We start from the raw sequence: 11,519 nt of genomic DNA, 5'->3' as shown, positions 1-11,519 counted from the left end.
TTTTACTTGAAGCCCGAGGTACGTGGCTTCATCACCCAGTGTCTGTGACCAAACGTGCTGGGGGCGTAGGTTCTTGGACCCTCTCCAAAAGGAGAAGGGTCCCGTTACTCCCCTACCCCTCAGAGCCAAAAGGCCTACTGAGGGGATAAAGGGACTGTGGGTCCCCCGTTGCTGAAGAGCAGAGGGACCCTCGTGTATCCCCAAGGTTGGCCGAAGCTTCCCCCTGGGGATCGAAAACAGCCTCTGGCCCTCCCCAAAAGTAGAGGGCCTCGGCAACTAGGGGAGAGGGTGGCCCATAAGGGTCTCACCTAAACCCCAAACAAAAAAACCGTGACGTGACAAACTAAACGTAAATTCATTAATAGACCCCTATTGTTTTTTTATTGTTTTTTTACTTGAAGCCCGAGGTGCGGTGCTTCTTCACCCAGTGTCTGTGACCAAACGTGCTGGGGGCGTAGGTTCTTGGACCCTCTCTGAAAGGAGAAGGGCCCCATTACTCCCCTAACCCTCAGAGCCAAAAGGCCTACTGAGGGAAAAAAGGGACTGTGGGTCCCCCCTTGCCGAAGCGCAGAGGGACCCTTGTGTATCCCTAAGGTTGGCCAAAGCTTCCCCCTGGGGAAAGTAAACAGCCTCTAGCCCTCCCCAAAAGGAGAGGGCCTCGGCAACTTAGGGGAGAGGGTGGCCCATAAGGGTCTCGCCTAAATCCCAAACAAAAAAACGTGACAAACTCTACATAAATAAGTGCTTGTGTTGTGCTTGTAAAGTGCCTTAGTGCAAAGGTGGCTCGAAACCCCAGTGCATTTCCGGCACCCCTGTCCCTTCCAGTTCCTGCGGCACAAAACACCTCGATCTTCTAGCTGCTCCCGACCTCTCAGCCAGACCAAGCTTCATACCCACTCTGTGCCAGGGTCAACCCCCAGTACGAGAGAAGATACTAGACCGGGCCTTTCTCCACTCCACTCAAGAGGCCCTATTTCATCCCCTTAGAAGGACGGTGGATACTAAGCCCAGTTTTTCTCCCCTCTCGACCAGAGGCATTGCCACACTCCGGCATGGTACTCCACAAGGTGTTTCTCCATTCCACATCTAGGAACCTCTCACGCTCCTAGTGTAAGAACTGGTACTCCACCAAGTGTTTCCCTCGAGCAGGTACTACACTTGATCTTAGCCAAAAGGGCGAGAAGCGATTATAGACCCCTATTCCTTTATATAGCATAGTCTATATAGTCTTTATGTCAGTGGCTCCCAAACTGGGTGCCATGGGTTAGTGGTCCAGAACCAAATCTAATTACTTATGGTGAGTGTGATAGGCAAAGCTTGCGGTGATGGCAGCTAATCATAAAATATGTGGACAAACAGAAGCACAACCCTGTACTCCACCACATAACTGACCCTAAGGGTGACATTAAGGGGTGGTCTTCAGTATGCCGGCTGTCGGGATCCCGGCGCACAGTATACCGGTGCCGGAATCCCGACAGCCGGCATACCGACACTTATTTTCCCTCGTGGGGGTCCACGCCCCCCCTGGAGGGAGAATAAAATAGCGTGGCGCGCATAGAGCGCCACCGTGCCCGCAGCGTGGCGAGTGCAGCGTGGCGAGCGTAGCGAGCCCGCAAGGGGCTCATTTGCGCTCGCCACACTGTCGGTAAGCCGGCGGTCGGGCTCCCGGCGCCGGTTTGCTGGTCGCCGGGAGCCCGACCGCCGGCATACCATTCCACACCCGACATTAAGTACAATATATTTAATATATTTGTTTGCTGAATTTTTAAATAAGATACTCTTGGCCTAAAGGGCAGTACGGATGGTGTAATGGTTAGCATTACTGCCTCACAGCACTGAGGTCATGGGTTCGATTCCCACCATGGCTCTAACTGTGTGGAGTTTGTATATTCTCCCCGTACTTGCGTGGGTTTCCTCCGGGTACTCCGGTTTCCTCCCACAATCCAAAAATATACTGGTAGGTTAATTGGATCCCAACAAAATTAACCCTAGCATGAATGTGTGTGCGTGTACATGTGGTAGGGAATATAGATTGTAAGCTCCACTGGGGCAGGGACTGATGTGAATGGCCAAATATTCTCTGGAAAGCGCTGCGGAATATGTGTGCGCTATATAAATAACTGGTAATAAATAAATAAATAAAGGGGCTATGAAAAATATGCTGATACCCTAGGGCGCCGTAATTCAAAAAACTTTTGGAACCACTGTTGTATGTGAATTAAGTTATTATAACTATAAGCATGTTACAGTGTCACATATTGTACTTCACAATATATATTACAATTTGCGTTAATTAAAATAAAATCTAAATGGTAATCTTATTAAAATGTAAATGTGTGCCTGTTGGCACCTTTCTCTACAGATGGCTTGTTCCCCAGCATACTCAGATCTGGGGGAAATTTACTAAGATGGAAGATCTATTTCAGATGGGATGTTGCCCATAGCGACCAATCCGATCCTACTTCTCATTTATCTAGCACCTTCTAGAAGATAATACCTGGAATCTTATTGGTTGCTATGGGCAACATCCCATCTGAAATAGAACTCCCATCTTAGTAAATTTACCCCCTGGTCATCAAATTCTTGCTGTGTACATCAGAAAGAGCTCCAGCCAACCGGGTAGGGATCAGAATGTCCCTCTTCAGCCGTTCTTCCCCCAAAGAGGAATGTGGGCTATAGCCATCTTTAAATGGTGTTAGCTATCAGAGACAGGCGCCAAAGAAATTAAGCTTTGAAGAGCTTGTTAAATAGCCCCATAACATCATCCCCATAGAAACTAGGAGGATGGCTGCTGCAAACTCTGTTGTTTAGATAACAGGAGATATCGCCTTTTTTTTTTGTCTTTTTTAAAATATGGGTGATAATTCTGCCTTAAACATGCGGAAAAAGCTGTTTTACATTGATAATAAAAAAGCACCTTAGTGATTGGACCATACTAAATAACCGTATGCTGTACAGTCTGCTAATTACTGGCTGTTGGGCAATTTGGTTTAGATAAATTCGGAATACTGTTAATTCCAAAGTGATCAGGGGGAGCATAATAATAATAATAATAATAATAATAATAATTTTATTTATATAGTGCTCTTTCTCCAGTAGGACTCAAGGCGCTTAACTGTATATTTCAGTTAATTTGTATAGCATTACCATATTATATTACACAGTGCTTTACAGAGAATATATGAGCATTCATTACTGTCTCGCAGCACTGAGGTCTTGGGTTTGATTCCCACTACGGCCCTAACTGTGTGGAGTTTATATATTCTCCCCGTGCTTGTGTGGGTTTCCTCCAGGTGATCCTGTTTCTTCCCACACTTCAAAAATATACTGGTAGGTTATTTGGCTGCCGTCAAAACATTAACCCTGATGTGTATGTGTGTGTACAAGTCGTAGGGTACATAGATTGTAAGCTCCACTTGGGGCAGGGACTGATGCTCTGCAAAGCGCTACGGAATATGTTTGCGCTTACTGGAAATAAAATACGTTTACATTAGTCACTGGAGATTATTTTCAATTCTTTACCACAAAAAAAAAAATAATAAAAAAAATAGGGTCAATTTTTATCACCAGCCATATAAGCTATCTGTTTGTTTTTGTGGGCTGAGGAAGGAAATTGGGTCACCTGGAGAGAACCTAGACTATACAAACACCACACAGATAGGACCCAGATTACAATAGAAATCCCTGACTCCAGGACTATGTAGCAGCAATTTATTTTTGTTTTCATGGCTACACACATATACACATGCATATACTATTTATCTGTATATTTAATGAATGAGTTAATGTCCTATTTCTATTCTCTTGTGTCATTCAATCACATTAACATGTATAGAATAATTGGGACATGGAAAAAAGCAACTACATTGGTCAAAGACATGTAACTATGGCCAAGATTTATCAAGCCTTGGAGAGTGATAAATTGCACGGTGATAAAGTGCCAACCAACCAGCTCCTGTCATGATACAGGCTGTGTTTAAAAAATGACAGTTAGGAGCTGATTGGTTGATACTTTATAACCTTGCAATTTATCACTCTCCAAGGTATGATAAATCTGGGCTTTTGTCTGTTAAATAAGAACAGTGACAATGATACCTAGTAAAGCCTCTATGTGCTGGTTGTTAGAGGATAACCTGTTACATACCTATATATCATACCCAGGGGCGCTTTAAGAGAGGAGGAGGCCACGGTGCAGCCTCCTCTGTTCAGGCCTCCTCTCTGCCGACAGCGCTGAGAGTCTGAGCACTAGAGCGCTCAGACTCTACTGCGCATGCGCAGATCTCCGGGAAAATGGCGCGGCAGACATTTTTTTCTGTGATTTTTGTACTGCGCATGCGCAGAACTCCGTGAAAATGGCCACTGCGCCATTTTAACAGAGTTTTAACACCGATGTGGATGTCGCTGCGGGACTCCAGAGGGGTGAGTATTTAGAAAATGGGTGCAACGTGTGCGGTGGGGGCCCCCTCTGGACTCAGGTGCTCGCGTGCGCCGCACACACTGCACCCATTATAGAAACGCCAGTGACCATACCTCCCTTGGACTTTGTAGCTCAATCTCAGGCTTTCATATAAATGCTGTGATACTTTTTTGATCGCCTAAATCTTTGTGACTTGTTACATATGTTACAAATGTACCAATAAACAAATAATTAAATAAAGAGCGAGCACATCAATGCCAATTATACTAAAAATGTTATTTAGTACTAACCCCAAAACTACAGGCAAAAATGAAAATGAAGAACATGACAAATCAAACAATACCTATACAGAAATGATTACTGTTCTGTAAAACTAACATACCATGAACATGTCGTAAACTAGTTTGTAAAGGATTGGCCACATATGAAGAAGGAGAAGTAGACAATACTATGTAGGGACAAAACTTGGCCAGCAGTACATTTGCGTGAGCTGATTCCTGAGTAAATATAGAAATGCGAAGAAAGCAAAAAGTATTAGGCAAATCAATTTCTTAAGGTGGGTACACACTAGTAGATATATCTGCAGATCAATTGATCTGCAGATATATCTATGTATGGATCGGGCAGTGTGCTGTGCATACACACTGCCCGATCCGTCGGGGGACTGACGTCATGAACTGGGCGGGCGGGCAGGTGCCCGCCCAGTTCACCTGTCAATCACCGCCGGCCGCCGCAGCATGTGAACGGGCGGTCGGACGACCGCCCCGTACACACACAGCGACGCGCCAATATATCGTTAGATATATTGGCCGTCAGCTGTGCTGCGCAGCCGACGCGATACGTCTGTGAACGACGGAGTTCACAGACGTATCGCCCGTACACACTGGCCAACGGTCCCGCGATGTATCGGCCGTTCAAGAGAACGGCCGATATATCGACCAGTGTGTACAGGCCTTTAGCCAACAAGGAAAATCAGATAAACAAGGAAAAACAGGACAATATGATATATGTACATTATAAGGAGCTTCATGTGTGATGGAATTTAAACGCTTTAATGCAGTGTTTCTCAAACTGTGTATCGTTGCTCCCTGGGGTGCCTCAGGGCACTTGCAGGGGTGCCATAGGTTGGTGGTCCAGGACCAATTCAAATTATTTATGGTCAACGTACTGTAATAGACAAAAGGGTGTAGTACGGTATGCCGGCGGTCCGGCTCCCGGTGCCGGGAGCCCGACCGCCGGCATACCGACAGCGTGGCGAGCACAAATGAGCCCCTTGCGGGCTCGCTGCCCTCACCACGCTGCGGGCACGGTGGGGCGCTACGCGCGCCACACTATTTTATTCTCCCTTCAGAGGTGTCGTGGACCCTCACGAGGGAGAATAAGTGTCGGTATGCCGGCTGTCGGGATTCCGGCGCCGGTATACTGTGCGCCGGGATCCCGACAGCCGGAATACTGAAGACCACCCTAGGCAAAACCAGCGCTGGTGGCTACCAATTATAAAATATGTGCACAATCAGAAGCTAATCCTGTCCCTCACCACATAACTGAACCTATGAATGACATACAAACACAATTTACTTAATTTAATGTATTTTTTTCTAAATATTTCAATAAGAAACTTTTGACCTAGAGGTGCCGTGAAAACAATACTGCTACTCTAGTGCGCCGTGATTCAAAAAGGTTTTGGAACCACTGCTTTAATGGATTTTTGTTTAGAGAATATACCTGGTGATAACCGAGGGTAGTGTTAGAAAAGAGGGAACACTTTGTATTTGTGTAATTATATATTAATTCAGTTCAGACTTATTTTACTTTACTTTTTTTGTACTGTGAGGGATCATTTTAATATATTCTTTATTATAACTTAGGACAAGAAAAAGCACTTGTACTGAATGCAGAAAAATATAATGCTATTTACTAACAGGTTTCTTCTACAACCATACTTCATGTAGAATGTTTGAAAATGGAGGACCAGCGCATAATGGCTGTGGATGGAAGACTCAAGTCAACGCCTTCACCACTTATGGGCAAAGGACAGCCCATGTGACCATTCTAAGCCTTAACTCATGGCCCCCAGCTCCTTCCTGTGTTATTGTCATTTGTATTATTATTATTTTTACTATAACCATTAACACCTTTTTTTTTTCCTTTTTTTGAATATGTGTTCAAATACTGTATTATTAAAGGGTGATGCTCTTGTGACGGATAAAGGGCCACACATAGGGTGCATGTAGTGCCCCAGTTGCCTAGCACTGCTCTAAGATGCCTTGCCAAGGGTACAGTATGTTCTACAATTAGGTATGTAAAAACTGCAGAGCCAGACTATCACTCCTCTACTGTGGATTTCTGAGTGACAGCTCTGTATTCTATAGGGTGCTGTCCATGTCCTATACATCCTAATATTCTTGTGCATTTGATCAGTCCATGCATAAATTATACCATGCCACATACAAAAGAGTTACAATTAAGGTGCTATTCCATTCCATCCCTCACTCTCTCTCCCCTCCTCTCTCCCCCTCCCCCCGCCCCACCTCCTCCCTGAGACATACAGTATGTTCTCTTAGACCATAAAACCCAATTATTTTATATAGGGTGCAAAATCAAATTAAAGATTTTTTAACCCTATTTCCATATTGTTTGTTAATTTGATGAATAATGTTGGCATTTATTCTTTTATATATTTTTCTTACTGTACTAATATAATTAATAATTATTTTGTTCATAGATTATATGCTGCAGGAAGAGAATAAGTATTTAATCCAGCTGTTGAAAATCTGCCAGGCTGTCCCTGATGACAAGAGTGGGGCACAGTCTCATATGTAACCCTGGTCAACAAGTTCTAGGCGTTAAAATAAAATCACACGCATAGTATACACATGATACCATGGACAACACATAGGTTAACAAGCTGGGAGAGCTGCTCAAGCAGGATGAACTGGCTCCTGTGTGCCAAGGTTCTGGAGGTGGGTGGGTGTGTGTGGGCGTGGCAGTGACTGTCCCAGACTGAAAGTGTCTGCTGGCGCCAGGCTGAGAAATGGGCGTGGCTCCGTCTGGAAGCCAGAGACAGATTCATGGCTAGCCCCGCCCACTTCCACTGTCCCAGGCAGAAGGAGATCAGTCATATCGCTGCGGGATGCAGTACCCGGGATACCGGCTGTCGGGATATCGGCGTTCAGGGGACCGACGCCGGAATCCCGACAGGTGACAGCCGATGAAATGCCACTCTGTTGGTGGATTCACGCAATGAACAGGATCGGAATGGAAGCGCAACGAGTCCCCCTTGCTGCCGGAATGCCGACAGACGGGATGCCGCTGTCGGTATAGTGAGATCCCGTCTGCCGGTAAATCATGAATATACAGGGAGAGACAAAAAAATAAATAAATAGTGATAATTTATTCCAAACAATAATTTTATTTTTTTTAAATAGCCTCTCCATCAAAGGAAAAAAAAAAAAACAACAACTTACAATATGGATAAATTGTATCCAAAATAAATAACCTTTTGTTCATGAAATAAATCAGTAGCATGGTATGAATGAAAAATCACCAAATGACTAATAAACGCAATTTTTTTTTTTTTTTGCACAGGACATGGGAATGTCTGACGATACTAAATAAAAAAAGAAAATAAAAAAGAAATAAAACTAAAACATTTCTGCGTCTCATACAATAAAAATAAAATAAGTAAACTGTACACAGACATTGCCATTTACAGCTATTCCATGCAGAACAGCGCTACAAATTTGTATATTTTTTTTCTTTTTCTCTTTTTTATTAAAAAAGATAATTTAAAGACGGGTTCGTTATATCTACATATAAAAAAATCTTATTTTTGCCATTAAAAATGAGGTCATTAAAAAGGCACCTAATCCTTAAAAAAAAAAAAAAACAACAACAAAGAGAAGCAATGAAACTGCATTGGTGATGGTGACCCGTAGGGCACACGGAACACCGGGAACTCCTGTCGTCTAACATCGTGCTGTTACATCTCCCATTACACAATCTATTTGGCAAAGGTCTAGTAGGAATTTAATAAGAGAAAAAAAAAAGTCAATTTAATATGGGTGTGTAGCAAATAAAATCTCATATTGGTAAAACAGATATAGGCTACTTGTGCTCCCCAGTTGTTGTGGAACTACAGTAGAAGTCTCAGCATGCTGCCACTTGTAGTGCTACAACGGCTGGAGAAACTTTACGTTGTCTAAGCCTTTAGTAAATTATTGTATTTTTTTTAGAACTAATGCAATATCTAATAAACAAATATGAACTCATTTCCTACAAAACAATAATATGTATATTTTGAATAAATCCAATTGCAATAATTTTTAAATTTCGAATTTAGTGTTACTAATTGGTTTAATTCAATTTGCTTTATACCACCACTATTTATCATTATATCCGCCCCCCCCCCCCCCCCCCCCCCTTTCTGGTTGCTTACAGCACTCCGACGAGTTTCATTCGTTTATACAACGTCAATAAGAGGTGGCAGCACGATTTTCCCATACATTTGTGAGTCCATGGTGTGCTGCCGTGCTGGCTTGCAATGATGCGTCGGATTGAACCTGAGGCCACATCTGATCGCAGAAAAGTAGTCCTCTCCCGGTAATGGGCCATTATTCCCACCTAGAAGATAGTCCCCGCAGTGACTGCTGAGCTGCTGTGATGGTGGAGGTGATGCTGTTGTTGCTGGAGTAAGGAGCTGGGCTGGAGGTGTGTGGCCGGGTTGGCAGACTGATACCAGGAGTAGTTGCCCAGGAAGGCACTAGGGCTGGAGCCAGAGTTGGGGGGTTGGAGGCTCAGGCCAGGGACAGGCCCTTGTAACCTCTGCTGTGACCCAAAGTCCCAGGTAACTGCTGAGGGTGGGGGAGAGTTACAGGTGGGGGACTCACTGCCCCCAGGGTGTTGATCTGAAGGCAGCTCCCCGCTTTTCCACATCTTCTTGAACTTGGAGCGACGGTTCTGAAACCAGATTTTTACCTGATGCAAAAAAAACAAATACAAAATAAAAGATAGGAATAAACGAGGAAATATATTAGTAAATCCCTGTATAATAAATGGATGCATATGATCGCCAGGCACCTATTTTTTTCTGTTCTGTAATTATAATGTGTAACACATGATGTATTTTATCCAAAGTTTATGCTTTCATTATATCATTTAATAAAATATAAACAATACTGTTATATCGAATGTCGAAGGAGAAAATACGGTATAAATTCGTGGATATACAAATGAAACAGTTTTTCCCCCCTCTAGTAACCGTCTTTATAAAGCGAGGTAATAAATGTAACTCACTGCAGTTGTATTGTAGCAATTTATACAGATACAAACGAAATAAATTATACTTATATCTCAAACGAAAATGTGTATACACATATATTCACACATGGCTAAATACACATATACATATATATGTGTGTGTGTGTGTGTGTGTGTGTGTGTGTGTGTGTGTGTGTGTGTGTGTGTGTGTGTATAAATATATACTGCATAGCTTTTATATATTTAGAGCTTTTATATATATATACATTTGTGTATATAGCTATATATATATATGTATATATGCGAACGTGCAACTGCAAAAATGTCCTAAAAATATGATATATATATAATTGCACATATATTAAATTATCCGCACTATAACGTATGATAGATAGATAGATAGATAGATAGATAGACGGGAATATACACACATATAAAATGATGATGATGCAGAGAGAATCAGTGCTGACACTATGACACTATACAGTACAGAGATGCCACCAGAGATACACTAGGATAAATGAGAGGGTTGCGCTGACCTGGGTCTGGGTTAGGCCCAGCGATGCTGCCAGCTCGGCTCTCTCGGGCAGAGCCAGGTACTGGGTCTTCTGGAACCGCCTTTGCAGGGCTGCCAGCTGGAAGCTGGAGTAGATGGTCCGGGGTTTCCGGACCTTTTTGGGTTTCCCGTTGACTATCCTGACCTCAGGCTCACAGTCCTCCTTCTCTGTAAGACACACACGGGGGGTGTTAGAGGGGCAGCAAGGGCAGGTAACAGGCACAGGGAGTCATGATTAGTAGTGTACACAGGGGGCATGAGCATTATACATATATTACACTGCTGATCATCACTAGGCACATCCATGGCTGGCAGGTACCAATTGATGAGGTTGACAGACAGGTATGGCCTCACATCAGCAGCCGCAGATCCTGCCACTTACCACATACATGGGCACACTATAACACACATACACTGTGCCAGCTCACCTGGGTCATTTTGTGGAGGGGACGGGCTACTTCCATAGGGTCCATAAGAGCTGTAGGAACCGCTGTACGCCAGCTCGTAGGACTTGCCGGAGTAAGAGATCCCATTGATACCACCGGTGTGGAACTGGTAAGAGCCCAGCTGCCCATATGGGGACCCCCCGCCGCAGTGCTGCTGCTGCTGCTGCTGGTTGGTGTAATAGCTGCTGTCCGTGGCCGTGGACACGGGCAGGGTGGGGGACTCCTGGGACTTGTGCAGGCTGTGGTGGTAGCTGCTTGAGGTCATTTGGTTGGAATGCATATCTGACACTATGCTGTCAAACACTCCGGTCATTGTGAGTAGGGGTCAGTGATGGGCCGGGGTGGGGGGGACACTAGGTGTGCGGAGCGATCAGGGCAGCCAGCAGGTTGGAGAAGGCAGAGCGATCAGAAGTCAGTGCGGGCCGCTGGATGCATGGTCCCCGCTGCAGGAATCTCTGGCTGGGCGCAGGAGGGAGCGCAGTAGCCGTCGATCACTGGGAACTGTCTGCAGCCGGCAGCCTCAGCGCCAGGCATTTAACTCCAGTCATGTGACCCTCAACCACGTCACCTAGCAACAGCCAATTATCGCCGACGTGCGGCCTGGCTCTGGGGTTCTGCCCCAGGACAGGGGCTCTGCCTCCCACATGTTGCTCCTGTGCCTCCTACACTGTGGGGAGCCGGGCTGGGGGGTGGGGAGGGACTTACTCCAGTGCCCAGGGGGAGAGAGTTGCTGCCCTTCTGCCTCCATGGCACTGGAAGGAGACATATATTGGTTTAAGGAACTTCCTAGTGTCAGTCTGTATCATACTTGCCTACCTAACCCTCTCCATGAGGGAGAAAA

At 44.7% G+C, this 11,519-nt stretch overlaps 1 protein-coding gene across 1 annotated transcript; it reads right to left on the bottom strand.

Moving 5' to 3' along the window:
• Positions 1–8,840: 8,840 nt before the first annotated feature.
• DLX2 (distal-less homeobox 2) lies at positions 8,841–11,254 on the bottom strand. Its single transcript, XM_063932288.1, has 3 exons — positions 10,661–11,254; positions 10,216–10,400; positions 8,841–9,394 (listed from the first exon to the last, which is right to left on the bottom strand). Exons 1-3 carry the CDS (start codon positions 10,989–10,991, stop codon positions 9,041–9,043), a joined length of 870 nt encoding a protein of 289 aa, XP_063788358.1. The 5' UTR covers positions 10,992–11,254; the 3' UTR covers positions 8,841–9,040.
• Positions 11,255–11,519: the final 265 nt, after the last annotated feature.

This window comes from Pseudophryne corroboree, chromosome 7 (assembly GCF_028390025.1).
Source record: "Pseudophryne corroboree isolate aPseCor3 chromosome 7, aPseCor3.hap2, whole genome shotgun sequence".
NCBI classification, from domain to species: Eukaryota; Metazoa; Chordata; class Amphibia; order Anura; family Myobatrachidae; genus Pseudophryne; species Pseudophryne corroboree.
This window is presented reverse-complemented; position numbering and strand designations above follow the sequence as displayed.

Excerpts from the sequence above, each read along its gene's own strand:
- DLX2 (XM_063932288.1), bottom strand. The coding sequence starts at position 10,991 with ATGACCGGAGTGTTTGACAGCATAGTGTCAGATATGCATTCCAACCAA. Across the intron at positions 10,401-10,660 it reads CCCTCCACAAAATGACCCAG|AGAAGGAGGACTGTGAGCCT; the intron begins GTGAGCTGGCAC and ends TGTGTCTTACAG. Across the intron at positions 9,395-10,215 it reads TGGGCCTAACCCAGACCCAG|GTAAAAATCTGGTTTCAGAA; the intron begins GTCAGCGCAACC and ends TTTTTGCATCAG.